At 39.2% G+C, this 20,768-nt stretch overlaps 1 protein-coding gene across 8 annotated transcripts in view; it reads left to right on the top strand.

Moving 5' to 3' along the window:
- LOC589897 (pumilio homolog 2) overlaps positions 1 to 20,768 on the top strand; it is a 39,874-nt gene that overhangs the window by 9,150 nt on the left and 9,956 nt on the right. For 5 of the 8 annotated variants that reach the window (XM_030974205.1, XM_030974202.1, XM_030974203.1 and 2 more), the window contains exons 2-17: positions 3,279 to 3,610; positions 4,562 to 4,651; positions 5,195 to 5,294; positions 5,679 to 5,887; positions 6,405 to 6,583; positions 7,143 to 7,473; positions 8,167 to 8,272; positions 8,735 to 8,818; positions 9,347 to 9,480; positions 10,165 to 10,387; positions 13,790 to 13,918; positions 14,475 to 14,696; positions 15,208 to 15,399; positions 16,251 to 16,259; positions 17,833 to 17,955; positions 20,091 to 20,308. In XM_030974205.1, the coding sequence (XP_030830065.1) occupies positions 3,374 to 3,610; positions 4,562 to 4,651; positions 5,195 to 5,294; positions 5,679 to 5,887; positions 6,405 to 6,583; positions 7,143 to 7,473; positions 8,167 to 8,272; positions 8,735 to 8,818; positions 9,347 to 9,480; positions 10,165 to 10,387; positions 13,790 to 13,918; positions 14,475 to 14,696; positions 15,208 to 15,399; positions 16,251 to 16,259; positions 17,833 to 17,955; positions 20,091 to 20,308 (2,586 nt within the window). In that variant the 5' untranslated portion in view covers positions 3,279 to 3,373. The remainder of the gene's footprint in view (positions 1 to 3,278; positions 3,611 to 4,561; positions 4,652 to 5,194; positions 5,295 to 5,678; positions 5,888 to 6,404; positions 6,584 to 7,142; positions 7,474 to 8,166; positions 8,273 to 8,734; positions 8,819 to 9,346; positions 9,481 to 10,164; positions 10,388 to 13,789; positions 13,919 to 14,474; positions 14,697 to 15,207; positions 15,400 to 16,250; positions 16,260 to 17,832; positions 17,956 to 20,090; positions 20,309 to 20,768) is intronic. The other 3 variants (XM_030974204.1, XM_030974201.1, XM_030974206.1) reach the window with 3 other exon arrangements.

Here is a 20,768-nt window from a genome sequence, read left to right as displayed (position 1 = left end):
TGCAATAAACAGGCACTGTAGAACACAACTTATTTACAAGAAGTTACAATCACTTTTTTTTTTAAACTTTACAATTGCATGCAGTACCAAAATAAGAATACTGAAAAACACTGCATTATGGACAAGTATGAATCAAGTAAGATGTTAAATTAATTCACTACTGTTATTCATTATAGTATACTGATACAACAATTTTTAATATTTTTTTTAATTTATTTCTTTTTATTTCTCCACTTTCCCTTTAGCCATGTACCTTCATGTTGTTATATATGTTAAAGGTGTCGCTCTGGACCTATAACATATGATAAGACAAAAAATCCACCAGTTATTTCTGATTTCTATCAAATTTTTAGATTTTGTGTTGTTGTTGTTGTTTGGTATTATCGGCGTTTCATTCTTTTTTAGAATATTTACGCCTTTCACTTTATTTCTTTTTTTTCTTCTATTTTTGGTACTATTTGTCAATTCATATTCATCTCTTTTTTTTGGATAATATAATCTCAGATCTACTGGTCCATGAAAACCCCTCACCGCAATTGGCACCTTCCTGCCAGACCGGCGCGGTACATTGCGCAATCTTCTCGGCCATCATTGGCCTAGGCAACTCTGGTGCCGGTGAGAGGATTCTGGGGTAGATCTTTTGAGTCTCTTGTTTGGGGTTTACCGTCCTCAATCCGTCTTTACTCTTTCTTACCTTTTCTCTTCTAGTATTTTTCCATTTTGTAAAACCTTATTTTTCTATCAAAGTGGGTATCAACATCTTAGGGCATTTGGTTGTCGTGCGATATGTGCCAAAAAAAAATGTGGATTTAGTAATTCCTTTTTGAATGAAACATGGATTTAGCTTCTTTTGGAATTGAATGGATTTAGCTCCTTTTGGAATGAAACTGTAATAATGTTGTTTACTTTCTTTTCGAAAGGTTATATTTATGTGTGATTTCACTATTATTATTTAAAAGGAAAGGTTTGCTGCTAAATTTGAATAAAATTTCAGTGACTTTATTGAGAAAATATGATTTATTTTTTATTTTTTAGGTACAATAACATGTCATTCCAAAAGGAGCTAAATCCACGAAAATAAAAAATCAAAAAATTTAGTAAACATCAGAAAAGCCGAAGGGAAGATTTTTTCTTATCATTATTGGCAGATAATCAGGTCCATGCAGGGTGACACCTTTAACATATATAACAACATGAAGGTTTACATGGCTAAAGGGAAAGTGGAGAAATAAAAAAGGCAATTTACTCAGAAGTACCCAAAGTGGATTTGGCTCCTTTTGGAATGAAACTCTTCACATATTATAAAAGGAAGACAAGTAATATAAAAGGAAAAACGAAGGCCCACGTCATTTACATAGAAGGTAGGTGGACAGATAACCTCGATGTTTTTAATCTAATTTCATCTGGGAGATCATTCCACAGCTTTGTTCCTACAAACGAAATACAAAATTGCCCTTGCGTTGTCTCACATATTGGTTGATAGATAGAGTAAGCCACTTTCTTTACACTGTAGAAGTAATCAACTGGGTCATACGACGTACAATACATACACATACACTACTACTAGGTCGAGCGTACTCGCACTACATACACATACAGTATTCGCATATCGCGCTCAAAAACAAAAGCGCTACCAGTACCACAGACCATGCAATTATGTGCAGGCCTCGCATACCATAATGTGTACAATATAAATCAGTCAGCGCGCTATAGACATGGTTCGGATATTACTTGCACGCCCATATCCGATCGTCGTCTTGGCGAAAATTCACGGTGTGCTGCCGCTTGACCGAGAGGTGGCGCTATACAATTACACTGAACACGCCTCGAAAGTAAAATTTTTGATAAATAAAATCATTTGCAGTCGAACAGGTTTTTTGCATATAAATTCACTCTAATGTAATATTTCGGATTTATATCTTCAATGATGCATTCTTAGACATTTATTGTATGTTTTTTATGTTTAGATCATAGTTTCGTTCGCTAATGTGAGTATTGACCAACACTCAACTATTCCTTTAAGGGGAAATCGCTAATATTTTGAATTCTTACCTCTTTTATTTGGCAATCTGCCCATCAAAAGAAAAGAAATTTATTCCTCTAACAGGATTTTATAGTCACTTAAAATATAGAGTAGTTGTCAACCGTGCGGGTACTCGAGCATTCGACTACCTGTCGCAGCCTTAGCATGAATCAAAATGGCGGCTCCCTTTTTTTTTCTTCTATTTTTTTAATACTTTTAGAGTAGTGATAATAATAATACTAAACATTGCAAAACATGGATGAAAATTTCTTCATATGAGATGGAGTAAAGGAGCCGGTAATCGACCAGCTCCAATTTTCGGCCGATTGGTTGGATGCATGGTAAAATCACATTAAAATACATGGCATAATAGCACAACACATATCCCACACATACCATACCATGCCAGTGTCACTGAAGAACCACATTTGCAATGAAAAATATATCCTAAAATATCACATTTTAGCGATGTAATCGACGGTCCCGCTACCCGAATCTGGAAAATCGAGTATCTTACACGTGTCTGTAAGAAATATGGGTACCATAAAATGAGCCTTTTTTCAAGTATTTTTCAGATTTAGAGCCCGATTTTGTGCTAGTCGCAAGCTCAAAAGTATCTCATCGCATGTATTAAATCAATGCAGCCGCACACCGCAACGCACACACGATATCTCTGTCTAATTCAGATTCCAATTTCCGATCACGGCACTACTAGTGTTCGGCCTGGCGAGCTCCGGGGAGCTCCGGCATGGGATACCTGCTCCGCCCGCTAGTGCTATAGATCAGTGCGGAAACGCACGGCACGCGCGCGCTTCCTATTGACTTTGTACATGCGGCCGAAAACTGGTTTCGCTATGCCGATAACTGACTCCGAAACAGTGAAAATTGAAATGAATATTGTCATGGTAATTCGTGATTTTTTTCTGGGATTCTTTTTTTGTTTAAATAATAATAATATTTGCTTCATGATTTCAACAAGAAATGATAATAAATAGGAAGTAAAGGGTCCAAAAAATAGGATTTTGTCTTAAGTGGCCAAAAACCGGCTCCTTTACTCTAGTAACAATTATATAGTAACCAAGGAATGCATGCATATTAAAAAGTATTTGGCTGCTACAGTAAACACATATTTTTTCCTGTGTTAAAAGGGACAAAAATGTATTCCTTCAAGCAATCGGATACCATTTATGACAATTTTCACTATGATTTCCTTATCAAAACAAATGAATATCTACTTTTGTCTTTTCTTTTTCAGGCCTAATGTGTGGTGCCTGCATATATATATATTGTACATAGCAGCTCAAGCAGGACACGACGACAAGCAGCGGGTCTGTATCATAGAAGGAAAACATGAATGATGTTGAATGGGAGAATTCTGCTCGCAATAACAACAGTGGTGGCAGTCAAGCACTTTCTAACAGCAGCGGGTTGAGACCGGGATACAATCGTATGGCACAGCCACAGCGCACGCGAGACGACGCACAAGTAGGTTACTTCTACCAGAGGCCTAGCAACACCATGAACGAGTCGGGAGGGCAGTTTCCGAAGCAGAGATGGGCCGTTGGGGACGACTCAGTCCTCGACCAGGTGAGTGAATCTACATGTTTAAAGACAAGTGATACCTTTGTTGGCTATTGACCTGCCTATACTAGAGATGTTCATCCTGTCATGTTTGGGGAAATGAGTGATTCTCCTCAAACTTTTAACTCATGCATGTATATATACTTTGTACAGAATAGTATCTTCCGGCTTTACGTGGAATTTGTTATTTTAAAAAAAAATGTGCGTCAAGTGCTAGTGAACATGTAAGGTGATAATGCACATTGAGGAAATAAGTTCAATCTGAAGCAACATTTTTAATGAAGCAAACAATAAGTGAAATGTTTTTCAATCACATGAAATTCTACCTTAACAATTTTCTTTTTTTTTTCTTTGGGTATTTGTCAAAAGAGATGTTAGAATATGACATTATCTTAATTAGTGTCCATCATACAACAATGTCAGTAGGCCCTAAGATAGTATTGGGGTGCCCAAGAACTTGTACTGTCTTGCACTCATGTTGCTTATGATAAACCAAAGTCTAGCTAGCTTCCATTTTTAGGTTCCTGTCAGAACATGCAAGTTATGCTAGGTTTAGCCCCGTTTGCCCAAAACGTAGTGTGCTGACGGATTTTGGCACTTTTTTCTCTGTATTCAATTATTGTTAGGACTTGCCAAGTTTTTTTCATTACGTACTGTCACATTCACCTAGTTTTACCACGGCCCACAAGGTTTCTCATCCGCGCCGTGATTGCCGTGGCAATTTTGTTGACAGTTTACAAATCTGGCCCGGCATCCAAGGCAATCACGGCTGTCAAGATTGCCCAGTCCGTTCCCCCGCACTGTCTCACGTCCATCCTTATATGTTTTGGGTGGCCGCTGGGAACATAATGTACATGTAAACCTAGCATAAGGTTCGGTGACACTCCTGAAGTCTTTCATGCTTATTTGGTAATATGTGATCATGGTAATCTTATTTTGCTTCCGTTGTCTATTCAGGTTCGCTCTGCAGGAGATGTGAGTAGGATGACCAATGAGTTCCATGCCCTGGACCTAGACAGGGACAATAGACCAAGGAATATGGATGAGGTAAATTTCCACTTTGTGTTCGGGCAAGGCCAAGCTTTTTTGTCCCTCACAACTATGATTTCAGTACATCTAATGACTATATCATACTGATGCACTTGAAGGGCTTGACGCATACAAAACCGTTCAAATAAAAATCATGTCAATTTATGTTCTTAACTCCTTTATACATATCAGTAATACTTGGTAACATATGCGATATATCTTACACTTGCCCATTTATGTTCATTTGCTCTCGCTAAGACTTGAGGAAAAGTTGCTACTAAGAATATGTTGTCACTCTAATAATTCTTCTAAGTTTTTATGCATTACAGTCAGTACACTCAAGAAAGAAAGATTATCGAGTCCTTTTTCAGGACTTCCCAATCCTCCCTCTCTCTCTCACATGGTGCAACCGCAAGCCTACTATATACATTAGATTTGTTTGTAAATTCTTTTCCCCCTTTTTTCTCAATTATGATGGGTACCAGCTTATTTTGATTTGACTTATCATTTATATCATTATTAATGTTCTGATTCCTTTTCCATGTCACTTTCTTCATGCAGAAATTATGGGATTCCCAGGAGAACAGTAAAAATGAGGACATCTTCACCCCATGGCCTGCAGCCAATGCATGGGTAGGAGGGACAGGAATAGCTGGTTCCAGTAAGTATTTGTTCCATTGGACAAGGCTCCAAGGCTACATATTTCAATGGCATCCGTTGCTTCTGTCTCACCCTCGCAATAGTTTGAGATTGAGGAAATATTAGATGATTTATGAAAAGAAAATTTATTACGTTCAATTGAAAAAGGCTTTTCTGTAGGATGTCAACAGCCTCCACGACACCATGCATTTTCCTACATGTACAGTACTTTGCCATGCTGTTTATGATGTATGAAGGAGAATTGTACTAGGAAGAGAGTATGTGATTAAAAAATATGAGTTGGTGTTTGAAAAGAGAAACTTAAAATGTCATGTGTTTGTCAGTTCTCGCATGTTGCTGTGCTGTTTCTTACCCACTCTGGCTCACTCTCTTGCTCCATGCACAGACCACTCGGTATCACAGCCCATCATGGTGCAGCGAGGACGACAGCTCTCCCCCGGCACGGGAACGTTCCAGGAGAATGCGGTCATGTCGCCCCGCTCGGACACCAGCGGCCTGGGACTCAGCATGGCAGAATACGTGTTGGCCTCGTCTCCTCAGGGCAAAGAGATCGATGGGAAACACCACAGGCTCAAACCGGGATTTGTAAGTCAAGTAATGAACACTTCTTTCTCTCTTTCATTCCCAGTTACTTAAGTGTCCAATGCAGAGCGTGATTGACAGCTAGGTCCGATATCAGCCTTTTTTAATTCAATGAAATGACCTGTTGTCATTCTTTTGAGAATGTTTGTCCAGTCACCATGTGGAGTTACCAAATGATTTTGAACGAAGGCTGAATATCCATGAAAATAGTAAAGTGTTTTGTAACAGCAAAAGATATAATTTACACCAGTGAATTCTAATCAGGCAAAACTGGATGTGAAGTGCTGTCTGTAAGACTTATATTCCACTGATATTTATTTACGTTATGCAATACTACTTGACATATTGACAAAGTCTTGAAACAAATTAAAATCTTGTTCCAAATTCTTTACTTGTATTCTGTACCTGTATTCTGTGGGTTAACAGTTGAACGTAAAATCATTTGCATGGAACCCACAAATTGTATGAGAACACGGAGCATAAGTCTTGGGTTTATTTCCATTAATCGTCTGTCCTCTATTTCTATTAGGATGGTGGTGGAGTGCAGCATCAGCAAGGAGGTGATTCTAACCAGCAATCCCAGGGCAACGGCAAGAAGAGTAAGACACCATCACCCTTTGAGGCAGAGGGAGACAAGCAGGAAGTAGTAGAGAATGGCATAGATCCAGTACCCCAGCAAAAACCTGAAGAGGATCCCAACACATTTAGGTGAGTGGCGTTGTACTCTCCAAGCATCGTTTTTTTGCACTCTTCTCATCTTGAATTAACCAAAGGAACTTTTTTTTTGCTCAACTACAGAAAAGCCCACAAGGCATCAGTACAATGTAACATGGTCATTGTCACGGTTAAGACAACGGTTAGGATTAGGGTTGAGGTCAAGATTTGGCCCTGGATGTAGGGTCAGTTTTGGGGTCACATAAGTGCGAATGGAACTAGCGTTACTTTTGTTAAAAAGTACGCATGGTAGAATCTGCAGTACTGGTGGAATCATCTGGAAAGGACAAGAACATGTCAAGAAAAAAAGGAAAAGAGGTGGTATTATTGAAATGCAAACATGTTTTACAATTTATGGAGTTGGTATGTTTACTGGCTGTAAAGCAGAGTATTTCAAAATGTTCCAAGTCAAGTTCAGTGAACTCCAGTATCAGCAAAAACTAACCAATTGCGTCCAGTACCATAGTTTAATAGTATTGTGATCATGAGCTTCTTAATATACAAAGAGCAGTGATTAACAGGAGGTATATATCTAATTTTTGTACTTATATAGTCGCACACCCGGTAGCCGCAACGCTTCCCCAACGGAACCAGAGGATGGTAAGAACGTGGCGATGCAGCAGCCAGCTACCTCGGTGGCTGACATGCAACGACAGAACATGATCCAGAAAGTCCATCAGCATCATCCCCAGCATCCGCAGCACCAGCAGCCCTCAGAGGGGGCCTACATAGAAGGCGGCGTCCAGAACCCCTTGCAGATCGACACCGGGGCTGGCATGGAGAACGTGGGGAACATGGAAGGCCTGCAGTTTGACTACTCTGCAGGGAATCAGATGGCTCACAGCATGGACAGCCCTAGTTACATCAATTATGACCAATCCCAGGTAAGAAGGCCGTATGGTCAGTTTTGACCCATTGCATCGGGTCTGACCATTCTGTTTGGTTTCTGTTGGGCATCCAAAGACGAAAGCTCTATACCAGTATACTGATCTTAAAAATTTTGGGCTGTTTTGTTACTAACCAAATTTGCACTGATGGTAAAAGTGTATCTGGGAATAGTAAATTAGTTCAGAGGTTTCCAATGCACATGTTGAAACATAAAGACTATCATCTACATTATTGATATTGACAAATTTTTACTGACATTCTCTGACATTCACTGACCAGTATACAGGTCTTAACAATTTGGGCTGTTTTATTACCAACCAAATTTGCACTGATGGTAAACGGGTTTCTGGGAACAGTAAATTAGTTCAGAGGATTAAAAGGCACATGTTAAAACATAAAGGCTATCATCTACGTGATATTATTGATATTGACAAATGTTCACTGACGTTGTTTCAGACAAAGGACAGGGTTGTTGCAAGTCCACTGATGTGAATATTTAGCTTTGCAATTGACCAGCAGGTGTGAAACTTATTTTCACAGAGCCGACAACCGACATGAATCACATAGTCTTTTCCTCCCATCCATTATACATCAATTAATGTAATGCAATTACACAGTCGTGCACAACACAAACTGGTATCTCCCAGCACCTATGACATTAGATCTGTTCATGATTTATTCCCTTACAGCAAATTTTCCAGCAGCAACGTCAACAGAACCCTCAGACCATAGCAGTCCAACAGCTTACTCCCCAGCAGCAGTATGCCTTAGCCGCTGCTCAACAACAGCAGCTTGGTAAGTCATGCACACCAGGATTATGCCAGGAATGATTCTTAAAATTACACTTCTTCTTCTTCTTCTTCAGTACGTGTTGACAGACTTATTAGTCCATGTAGAGACACAGAAACGAGGCACGTGGTCATGGACTAGAACGATCATTGAGGAATTTTAGTGCATGGGATCATATAATTGATAATCCAGAAGTTGTGGCTTATGGTGATGATGTCGATGATATGGCTTCTTGTATATCTACCACCGATGATGGCATGGTCATTGCTTCAGTTCCCGTAGTTTCTTTTCCATTACTTTCCTCGTTAGCAATAGCTGTAGCTTTATTAGAAGTGGAAATAGTACAATCGTTTTCTCATAGATTCTGCTATAAAGAGATGCAAAAAAATGTAATGCCATGCAGTAATTGTTCAATTCTAAGCCATCAAGGTGGAATCTTGCTCATGTAACAATTCTATTCATTTTCAGCACTGGCAGGCAACCCGTACATTATCGCTGGAGCCCCTCAGAATGGACAGGATCCATACGCTCTCGGCATTGCCACTGTTGCAGGTAAGTGTAGGCCCTTCTCATCTTACACAAACATCGGTTGTTATGTTTTGCTCATTATCCACATGCCTTATCCACATTCATCAAATATATATTGCCGTATTACTAAGAATAATCAATTCAGTCATGAGTTTGAAGTATGTTGAATAACAAGTTGAGAGTTTGATATGAGCCGCTTCTTTTGGCAGTGATCTGCTGCCAACTTTGAGTGTATGATAAATTTGTATGCATTTCAGCATTGTGCATTCCAGATTATTACATCATGAGTGATCAGGTTTCATCGGCATTACCATAAGCAGGGCTCCACACTTTCCGCAATGTTAGCCTTCGCACCGGAGTTAGATTATATGGCTCTGTGTGCACTAGACCACTTTTGATATGGAGGAAGTTACAGGATTCAGAGTCTTTGTTTCCTGAACCCCTTTTTACATTGATCCCGCTATAAGCATTACTTTCAACCGTGAGTATGATGATCATTGGTTTCTGGATGATCTGTATATTTGATGATCTTTCCGGTTTGTCATTATCCAGGAGGACCGGCAGTGATGCCTCCCCAGTATGCATACGGTGTTACACCCTGGAGTGCTGTGTACCCCGTCGGTCTTCTGCCACCTGGCCTGCAGCAGCAACAAGCCGCTGCAGCTGCTAACCAACAAGCACAACAGGTTAGCATTGTTCTACCGTCGATGGTTGTTGAGTGATTATAGCAGTAGTTGTTGTAGGAGTAGATGTTGTTAATCACAATAATTAAGCAGAAGTGGTCGTAATTGACAAGATAATGGCAACAGTTGGCAATAGTAAGAATGATAAATGATAACAGTAGTAAGAATGATAGTAATGTAAAATACATGATAAATGATGACTGATAATCATGTTGCAAAGTATTGATTAGAATAGATAATTGCAAATGAGAATCTACATGTACTTGACCACCGAGGTAGTAAACTGTGTGTGTTTTTATATTGGGAATTTTATATCAATTACTAGTAAGTCTGTTTATGTCTGTGGACAGACCTCGAAATGACTTGAAAGTCGAGCTAGGGTCCATCCGAGTCGGTCTGTAGGCAAAGACAGAGAGCTGACTCTGCTGCTAAACCAACTCACATCTCCCTGGGGGCTCATAGCTGGGTGAATAATTCACTTGAAGATAGTGTTTGAAAATGAATGAATCGATCAAAATATATTTGATAAAGCGCCTTTTCCTTGTTGCTACAAAGCGCTGCGCACACTGCTCCACAAAGGTTGGGCCACTTATAAACAAAAGTTGGTCACTTCTCAGAGAATGATTTTCGACGATTTCTAGGTTGCATTGAGATCTCTTATCAACATACTACCTACAATTATTACAGCAGGGTGGCCAGGGACAGCAACAAAGGGCCCAGAATGGTGGACGACCTATGACCCCCTCCCAACAGCAGCAGCAACAACAACAGCAGCAGCAACAACAACAACAACAGCAGCAACAGCAGCAGCAACAACAGCAGCAGCAACAGCAAGCTGGAACCCCACAGGGTCAGGGAGAGCAGATGGCAGGTCAGCCAGGCGCTCAGCCGGGAATGCCCTTCCCAGCAGGTCAGTAGTACAACCAAACCATTCCTATTTTGCAGGAATGGTTCCCATTAGTCTGCCACTTAGCCTTGGAGCTAACTTTATGAAAACTAAGATTTTTTCTTCCTGAAAACTTCTGTGTAAAAAGCATACACAAGACACTGTATTCAAAATTTCACCTTTAGACATTTCTAGGTATTTCTTTGGAAGATTTTGAGACTTATGCATTCACACAAGTGAGTGGATGATCTTGATGATGGTGAAGTACGCATACCTATGAAATTGGTCGCAGATAGGTATAGCAGATTACTTGTCCAACCTTTAATTTGTCAATGGCGAAGACCTTTGGCATAAATGTAAGCACATCATTTTTCAGTACAATGTTGTGATGATTTCAGATTTGGTTATTGGAGAATATATTGAAATGCTAGCTACCCTGAGTCTGCATGCTGCAGCAGTTTGGCATCATATTCACTAGGCCTGAGTCATGTCGGGATTTTCATAAACCGGGTCCCGACGGCCTTGTACCGATCGGGACCCGGTGTCCCGAAATCAGCTCGCAGGATTTGTCACTTGCGTCTATAAAAAGCGCATATCATCAGTATGTCCCTTAAAAGTGACCTTTTTATGCCTCCGCCACCGAAGGTGGTGCCGGAGGCATCATGTTTTCGGGTTGTCCGTCCGTACGTCCGTCCCATTTGACCGTTATCACAATATCTCAAGAACCATTTAAGATTTAAACTTAAGACTCGGGAATAGTATTTATCACCATAGGAAGACGATCTGATTAGATTTTGGAGTACGTAGGTCAAAGGTCACAGGTCACAGAGGTCAACTTATGAAATTCCTTGTATTGAGTTTGTTAGCGCGATATCTCAAGAACCATTTGAGATTCAACTTATGAAATTCCATACATTGAGATTGTTATCATGATATCTCAAGAACCACTGGAGATTTAACTTATGAAATTCCATACATTGAGATTGTTATCATGATATCTCAAGAACCACTGGAGATTTAACCCTATTTAGCCCGGGGGGGGGGGGGGGGGGGGGCTTGAGAAGCCCCCCCCTCGACATTTTTCGCGATAATTTTTTAACGCAAGAAAATCTTGCACTGAAATTTTGTGACATTTTTCTTTCGAGTCTTGCGCATCTTTTGAAAGAAATTTTTCGAAAATCGGACCTACCATTACAAAGTCACATGACCTTTTGTCTTTGCATGTCAGCCCGAAAATCGCTCAGTTTTGTGATTTGTGTACAAAACATATGGAAATCTCATTTTTTCAAATAAAGAGATAAAACATTGGTTATTTGGTCTTGTTTATAGTTAAGGTGTTTATTTTGGGGTCAAAATAGTTGAATTATAGTTGGAAATTAAATAAAACAACAAAAACAATAAAAATACATGAGTTAAAAAAACAAAGAAATACATAAGAAATTATCAAAACAATAGATAACATAAAGAATAACCCTGGTTTTTCAAGTTTTTGTGTTGTATTATTATTCCAAATGGTCTAACAAATATATGTAGTGAGAAAGAATGCTTAAATATGAATAATGTCTGATTTATGGGCAAAAATGTGAATTTGATGACCTTATTTGCATAAATTACCATAAATATGCAAATGAGTGAATTTTTCAAAAAATTGAAATTACCATAGTAATCTATACACTTCACTTGACATGTATGCAAATTTTCGCGGCGATCGGTCGTTTCACGGCCGAGATCATAGGGGGGGGCCTGAGAAGCCCCCCCCCCCCCGGGCTATGCAGTTTCAAAATAGCCCGGGCTAAATAGGGTTAAACTCCAAACTTGTTTAAATTGCTCTATGGCGGAGGCATCATTTTCGACTGCGCGCAGTCAAAATTCCATCTAGTTTATCAATCAAATCAAAACACTGGGGCAGAAATAGAAAGACAACATTCGAGCCGCCATTTTGATTTATGCAGGTTGAATAAATCTGGTCAAAAAATATGAATGTTGGAATAATAAAACGGCTTTCTAAAAATTTCTTCTGTACAATATACCGATCATATAATATTTTAAAGACAAAATAAATATTGATCTCTTATTTTAAACATCGCATGCTTTTTTTAAAAGCTGATAATTACTTGGTAATCAAGAGTTTCGATACGGACAGCCGTTGCAAGGCAAGTTCAGACTAGTCTCGGAAAAATGCGCATTGCTCCTCGTAATTAGCTGTAATGCGTGCCAGAACGAACCCAAACAAAGACGTGATCGTAACAAGAAGAAAATCATTAAAAACTACGAGAGCACAATTGGAAAGACAACTACTGCTAAAAACTACCATAATCAGATAGATAACCTGGACAAAGAATTCAATAATCGCCCAAGAAATGCCACAGAAATTGTGATAATCGCAAGGGGCCTATACTGCAAATACTCAAATCCTTTGTTATACTGCTTTTTACCGTAGAGGGCGGTATTTGCCTCGTATAGCCTCGTGTTCAATTTAAACACGTGTAATTCGGATATTGCAGCAGGCCCTTCTGATAATGATTGTACCTATAGTAACTCCATAAATATCACTATTTATGTGGCTTTTCTTGGACAACTATTTTTTTCTTCCTCCAAGTTATGTATCTGCTTACGATAATTTTGAGTAGTTGTCTTTCCAATTGTGCTCTCGTAGTTTTTAATGATTTTTTTTCTCGTTATGATCACGTCTTTGTTTGGGTCCGTTCTGGCACGCATTACAGCTAACGAGGAGCACTGTGCATTTTTCCGAGACTAGTCTGAACTTGCCTTGCAACAGCTATCCATATCGAAACTTCTTGTGATTACCAAGTAATTTTCAGCTTTTAAAAGAAGCATGCAGTGTTCAAAATCAAAGAAAAAATATATATTTTGTCTTTTAAAAATTATTCGATCGGTATGTTGTAAAGAAGTACTTTTTAGAAGGCCGTTTTATTATTCAAACATTAATGTTTCTTTCAACCTGATTTATTAATCCTGCCGAGGGACCCGGCCAGTACAGTAGCTAGCTAGCAGCTGGCAACGACAACCCCATGGGGCGAACTGCCTTGCAACCCATATTTATATCAGCAGTTCGGATTGATTCAGGATGAGCTAGAATATGATTGGTAACAATTAAATACTTTAAGTTTTAAGGTGGATTGATTTTAGTGGTGTGCAAAACTGCAATTTCTTACATATTTCATTATTTTTTTCGGAGCGTCGGTTCTCAAAAAACGAAACCGGGACCCGACGGCAACGGTCGGGTCCCGGTGTGATCGACCATACCGACTCAAGCCTAATATTCACTTACTTGCCAGCTCTATTCAGATTTGGTTAATGAAAGTGATATTGGAATCTTGATTACATCATGTCACATTGCTACAGCACTTTGGTATCATGTACATCTCTTTACCAAATCTCCTGTGTTTTCGTTTTTTCCCACAGCTGGTTATCAAGTCATCACCTATTATGACCAGACTGGAGCCCTGATCAACCTAGGCCAGAGACCAGGCATGGGAGCTCCTGTCAGACTGGTGTCCCCAGCACCTGTCATCGTGAGCGGTGCTCAGACAGGTAAAGATCTTTCATTGTTGATACATCACGGTTAGTTTTAATTGCGCGAGTCAAAACCAGACGGTTTCTTTGTGAAACGGAAATTACTCACTTTTCTCAAGGTCTCTGCTGATTGAGAGTAAGAATAGTAGAATACCACGCACCCAAAACGCACCAGGTATCGAATTTAAACAAATTTATTCGTAACCCAAGATTGATTAGTGATGTAATGTATTTTTACATCATTTTATACGGCTTTGGTGCTCAGAGTGGGTTGCAATTGGGTCAATGGTTATTGTTGTATCAACTGTTGAAGTTACCAATTGGACTAGTATATAAAACAAACCTTCAATCATTTTTTGTTCAGTTCCTTACATTTCATTATGAATGTTCATGACGTATTTTAATTGGTATACTTGCATTAACAATTATATACAAAAATGGTGCAAGTGTAAATTGATTAGTTTGTGATGTAACCTTTATGTGCTGGCTCTGAAATTGATTTTTGTCCTGTTTCAACCAAATGTATGGCAAACACCTTCAATCCATTCACTTTCCTGCCTTTCTGAACCCACAGTGCAAGCAAATGGATTCACAGGCACCAACGGTAACTTCCGGATGGTGGGGGCCCAGCCCCAGCAGCAACCCCAACCCCAGCCCGGGCAGGGCCAAGGACAGGGCCACAATGCCGCCTCCATGTCCCTCTATACCAGCAGCCAGCAGATGGCCTCCAATCAGCAGAACAACGGCGGTGGACTCGGCTCCTACGCAGGCCAGAGTAGCTCCGTCTTCAACAGTGGTAAGATCATAGACCTCTTTTGATGATTTCATAGTATACCCAAAGGTTCTTGTTGGTCATGTCATGAAACGTGGCTTGTTGCTATGGCCAATTTATTTATACTGTCAACAGCAGGCAGATTTTTATAAGTAAAATGAGGTTTTCAATATCTTGCGATACACTTAAATTTGTAGGGAATTCAGAAAATGGCTCTAAACTATCCAGAGGAAGCTTAACTTGATTATATGGACTGATTTTAAGAACGGGATAAATCAATTATGTACAGATTTTTGTTATAAACTTGTGCTGGAAGTTTCATTCGTATTATTCCTGTCATTTGTTCCCACGAGAGAGGAGGCTGTATAGCAGATCATGCTTTTGTAAGGGGAATATATATTTTACTTGCCTTGCGCACTGTTTGAGTTATTAATCTCTAAGACCTGTACCGTTCATGATTGAGACTAAATTTTTGAAGGATGTACAAGACACGTCTTATTGATGTCCTCATAATCTATTGTTACTGCCATTTCAGGACTAAGCGGCTCGGGAGCAGACACTCCCATCCAGCGCCGTGACTCACTGGGCGGTAGCTCTGACTACAAGAGAGGACTGGGAATGAGCCAGTTCTATGGCAGCTCACCCCAGCTTGGTCCCATCATCTCCCCCACCCACACCGGTGGATCGCTGACTCCTCCTCCGTCCCAGAACATAGGGCTAGGACTTGGTAAGTAAACCATTATCTTTTATAAATGTAATGCTTTCTGGGAGAAATTTAAATTATTTAAATATTTGTGACTGTGCAATGGACCGGTGATGGCCTGGTGGTAGAGTCGCTGCTTTGCAAGCAGTAGATGGCTGGTTCAAGATTTTTTCTGACTTGTTTTTCAATTACAGATCAATCAATCGATGTTATTTACTGGGTATAAGCCACAAATATGTTTAAATAACCTCTATCTTGTGTAATGAAGACATATTGGCATTGTAACACTAGTCCAAACACCGACTTCTCATACAAATTCTAAGACAATCTTATATCAGAACAATGAATGCTGGCCAAGTCAGTATGTTTTGGTTGCCCCGGACAAATGAGCTATTAGCAACCTGCTATTGAACTCCCATGTGAGATTGACTTTTTCCTACTTCAAAGGTATAGTTTTCAGAAATCTCTAGCAACATGCAGTTCCAGCAAACAGATTTCTTGCTGATATTTTTGTAATTACCCATAAATTATGAGTTAGAGACTTCTTCTGCCCCACCCCCCTGACTGATATGATCATAGAAATGTTCATGTACTAAGACAACTCGTTTAATCCTGAACATATATAGTTTGAAAGACGTGGACCAGTTTCTTCTATCTGAAAAATTAATTTCAGATTTTACATATTCTCTTGTCTAGGAAAGTTATTGAAGTCGTTAAAATAGAAGATACACTTTTCCATTATTGAGCTTAGAAATTCCTCTTACTGCGAGTAATTACAAAAGTTATAAAGCAGTGCACCGTTTTATGTGAAATCAATCTATTTTTAAATCAATGCATTTATCTTTCACCTCTCTTTCATATTCACAACTCTCCAGCTGACTTTGGTAAGTGTTTTCTCTTGATGTGTTGTGTTCTTGTGTTGTTTGTGTTTTCTGTGTGCTTTGTTGCCTCTTATCTTCAATGAGAGAAAGCTCAAAATGGCTTGTTAGGTTTCCATAATAATAATTCAGTGAAAAAAATACACGGGGGCTCGGGGCGAAATAGCCCCCGAAATGCCCAAAAGAGCCCCCGAATATCACAAAAGAGCCCTGTAAATTTGCATAGAGTTCAATGCAAAACAAATTTTAGAATGTTATTTTCATGCAGGCAAGCTTGAAAAGCAGCCCCCGAAAAATAAATATTATTTTTTTTCCCTGTTCCATATCTACTGTGGACACTTTTTAGTGAATCCCAGCAGTTTTTAGGCTATACTTTGGAGCTCATGAATTATGAAGTTTTGAAGAAGAAGGAAAAAAAATGGGGAAAAAAAAATCTTGAATACAATATTGAAATACAGGCAGAATTAAACCGCAACTAATTTTAAAGAGCTTGATGATTTGAATTGTACAAGGAGTAATTGATTGATTACTAAATATGAGAATACAAGCGTCTCAAAATGTACTTCAAGTGTATAATTCACCAAAGTGCCCTAATATCAGGAGTTCATAATGATTAATGGGCAAAGATGAATAACAGTTTTACCTGAGTTATTTTCAAGAAAAGCACAATGAAATAAAATAATATGTTGTAAATGCTCCAAAATGCATTAAGTGATCAGCAAATTTAAAACCCCAGTCATTCAATACAAAAGAAATTAATAACTGAAATTAGTAGAACAAGATTCATGCAATCTGGTTCGTAATAGCAATACGTATTTACAATTCAACCAAGTGCACAGATAGTTTGAGTTCTCTCTTGAAAGCTTACAGATCTATTTCATCATTTACTTTTCACTATATTTCTTGGAGGAAATGTGTGGCTCTTTCACTTGAAATACTTACACCAGTTATTGTTCTTTTTGTTGAAGTTGTTGATGCATTAGATAGTTCATTCTAATAACACTCATTCATCCAACCAACAGTTCTCAATTGTTCAGTGAAAATTTCTTTTTCACTCTTTCTTATGATGGAGTATCTATTTGGGTGTGTTCAAATTTTACCTATTATAATCTTTTTATTTTTGAATATTTCTACTATTGGGGTTGTTTACACAGAGTGTTTGTTGTATTTTTTGTGGGTTTTCGTGTACGGTTACACAGAGAGTGTGAAAGGAGACAAACTACCCTGCTGTTCTATGCACCATATATATTACAGTAGGATTAACAATGGCATACGGTTTGACACCTTTACAGATGTGTCAACAACATCTGTTGTGAAGCCTTGAGAAAATTTACTTGAATTCTCTTGGATAGAATCCAAATCTAAATATGGAGTAAGTGATGTGTGAATTTTGTTTTAGCTTGTTAATCTCCAGGATATTTAGCTGCGCACTTGTGCTGTTCATGAATTTCGCAGTGATACGTCTTTCCTCTGAAAGTATATATGGTGCATAGAGTGCTGGACCCAGAAGGAAAATAAGCCAGTAAGACTCGAGTGAAAGGAGTAGAAAACAAAAACGTTGATCATTTGCTGTTTTCAGATAACCTACTAACAGGGCCCGGTGCTACGTGGTCCAGGCAAAAGAATGAGTGGGGCAACAGGGCACTCGGCACCAACGCACCATTCAGTATGGACCAAATGTCATACTCGGTTCCATCCCCAGGCAAGCAATACTTTACCCTATCTACCCCCTCCTGTAAAGATCATTCCCCGTCCAGTAGTTCTCCTGCTACCCCACCCCCTACCCTGCTACCACACCCCCTCCCCCTCCCCCTCCCCTTCAGCAGCCCCTCCCCTCCTACAGCCCCTCCCCTTCCACAGCCCCTCCCCTTCCACAGCCCCTCCTAAGCCCCTCCTATGCCCCCTTCACTTACTCCAATCCCAATCCTGTCATTCTTCCTCTTTGCCTTGCCATAACTGCATTGCCTTGCCTTTCCTTTCAGTTCTAAATTACAATTTGCCTCCTCTGTTACCCTTTTGTACATTGCTCGCCATATTCTGGAATTTGCATGCATCGCATCACCACTGTTTGCTGGGTATGAAATCTATAGGAAAAAGACCGCTTTGGTAGTAGTATAAAAGATGTTTGACATTCATGAAGATATCAGGGCCTTCTTGTAAAACAGTGTCAAAATCACTCATGAAGCCACCCTGGTAAAAGAAGACTTAATGAATATATAAAAATCAGAAATGTGAGTCACCTATTATTTTTTGAAGCATGTGTATGTTTATATGCATGAGTAATGAAAAGTGTTCGAAATGTTAATTAGGTCTGAAGTGGTACCGTATTTGCATCCATAAGTTACTAACAAAAACGAGCTATAGGTGACATCCATTTTGGCATTTTAAGGCATTCGTTGAAGGTTTACAGGACAGAAATGTTGCCTGATATCTATCTTTCAGGGCGAAAAGGATAAAACAATTTAATGATTGTAACTCTTAAATATCATTCATCAGTGCAAATGAGAGAGCTACCATACTCGTGATGGCCATATTTTTAGATTGTTCTAGCAATGATTTAAAACCAACACAAATATTCCTGTCTGTCGCTCTTCTGTTTTCACCGACCCCTAACCCACCTGCCCTCCCTCCCCATCTGACCCACTCCTCCGTCCTCACCTTGTATGACAGTTGTACGTATGGATTTATTGCATATTTGAAGAATTATGGAGTTAATTGCATATGTTTTAAGCATCGTGATATTATAAGCAGCATGATTTCAACTAGGCGTTTGGTGCCTTCGTGTACCGTTGCATTCTGGATAAACGAGCCACTGAGCTTTAGAGTTGGATTTGATAGCCATACGCCCATATGGACTTAATCAACTTCTGTATCTTACATGTACTAACCAAAGTTTGAAGTGTTGTGTTTCTCTGTAGTGTTTAATCCAATAGAGTGCTACTGTTTGGTATTAACAAATGAATTTGTATTATTGCACAAGATTTGGCATACAGAGTTTGATGTGATTCACCTTTACTTTCTTTATCTTTTCCTGTTTCAAGGTGTTGAAGTGAACTTACTTAAAAATATTCTTCATTATTCAATTTGACAGATACTTTTATGTTAATTGTTATGTTTATATGTTCATAACACACTTGTGAAGACTTTTGATTTTTGACTAAAACCAACAAACAAACAAACAAACCATAAGGCATACAAACAGAAAGTTTAGTATGAGAAAAACGATATTTGATTTATATTAAAATGTTGCGAGCAGCATTACACTTACAGTTAATATGTTACCACGCAACAAAAGGAGCAATTTTAGTTCTTGCAGATTCCTTTATGGGAATCATGCATTAGGCATGTTTGCAGACAATTTGATGTAGGATACCCTTCATGATAATCTTGTTAATCTTTAAGTGAGCACATTATGCAGTCATATTCTGGACATTTTCCTACATGCAAAAGTTTCTTGTTGTACAGATTATGTTAAAAAGTTAGAAAGTGTAGATGCATGTTCATGTACATGTAATGGCATGCTCTTGTGCAGAAATTTGTCACAAGTCACTGACTTGATGTTCGATAAAATTGCTCAAAATAGAAGTAGAAAGACAGTCAGCTCTTTGTTGTCAATCCTGTACTTTTGATATCAAGTCTCTGCTTTTTTATGATATAATGTCTGGGAAGAGTTAATTGAACAGTATAATAATATGGACAATTAAAATGAGGAAGCGAAGATTATGTTGAGGGACAATAGCAATGATTGCATGAGTAAGGAATTGTCAGGGGACTAGTCTGACTGACTTTATTGACGCTTGTATCCATCCATCCATCCATCCATCCATCCATGGCCAGGCGGGGAAGTCAAGTATCGCAGTGGATCGACCTCCTCCAGTACCAGCGGGTCGGGATGGGGCTCCAACACCCTGTTCCCTCCACGTAGCCTCCGCAGTACCGCCTACATGGAGAAGAGCGCCCCCGGTCGCAGCAGGCTCCTGGAAGACTTCCGTAACAACCGCTTCCCCAACCTGCAGCTCAGGGACCTTGTCAGCCATATTGTGGAGTTCTCTCAGGTAAGGCACAACTTCAATGTTTGTCTCCTTACTGATTAATGCTTCCTCTTCTCTTCTGGAAAAAAACTTCTCAACGTCCTGTTAGGAACCAAGCGAGGAGGATGAGGGGGTGCGCTCTGTTGTTTGTTTAGTTCTTATTGCTTGAGTCTTGGTTGCAGAGAAAATGGTTGCTTGTAGTTTGAAGGTGTCGATGTTTGTGGTCCTTTGGATGTCAGAGGATAGTGAGTTCCAGTCATTGATGATAGTGCTCTAGAGAGATTTACGATTCTTTGAACCTTGAATAAGTGAACTCTTTCTTCTTGCAATTTAAAATCGTATTGATGATGCATAGACCAGATAATTGATCATACAAGATGTTCCATTACGTGTTATCGTAATACATGGTGTTGGTCAATATCATAGATTGGATGATAATAAAGTTTTGTTACATCTATGATCAGCTATCAGGAGTGTCAAAGGT

The sequence above is a fragment of the Strongylocentrotus purpuratus genome, unplaced genomic scaffold, assembly GCF_000002235.5.
Source record: "Strongylocentrotus purpuratus isolate Spur 01 unplaced genomic scaffold, Spur_5.0 spur5_scaffold_7, whole genome shotgun sequence".
Taxonomy (NCBI): Eukaryota; Metazoa; Echinodermata; class Echinoidea; order Camarodonta; family Strongylocentrotidae; genus Strongylocentrotus; species Strongylocentrotus purpuratus.
Note: the sequence above shows the minus strand (reverse complement) of the source record. Positions and strands in the feature narration are given on the sequence as shown.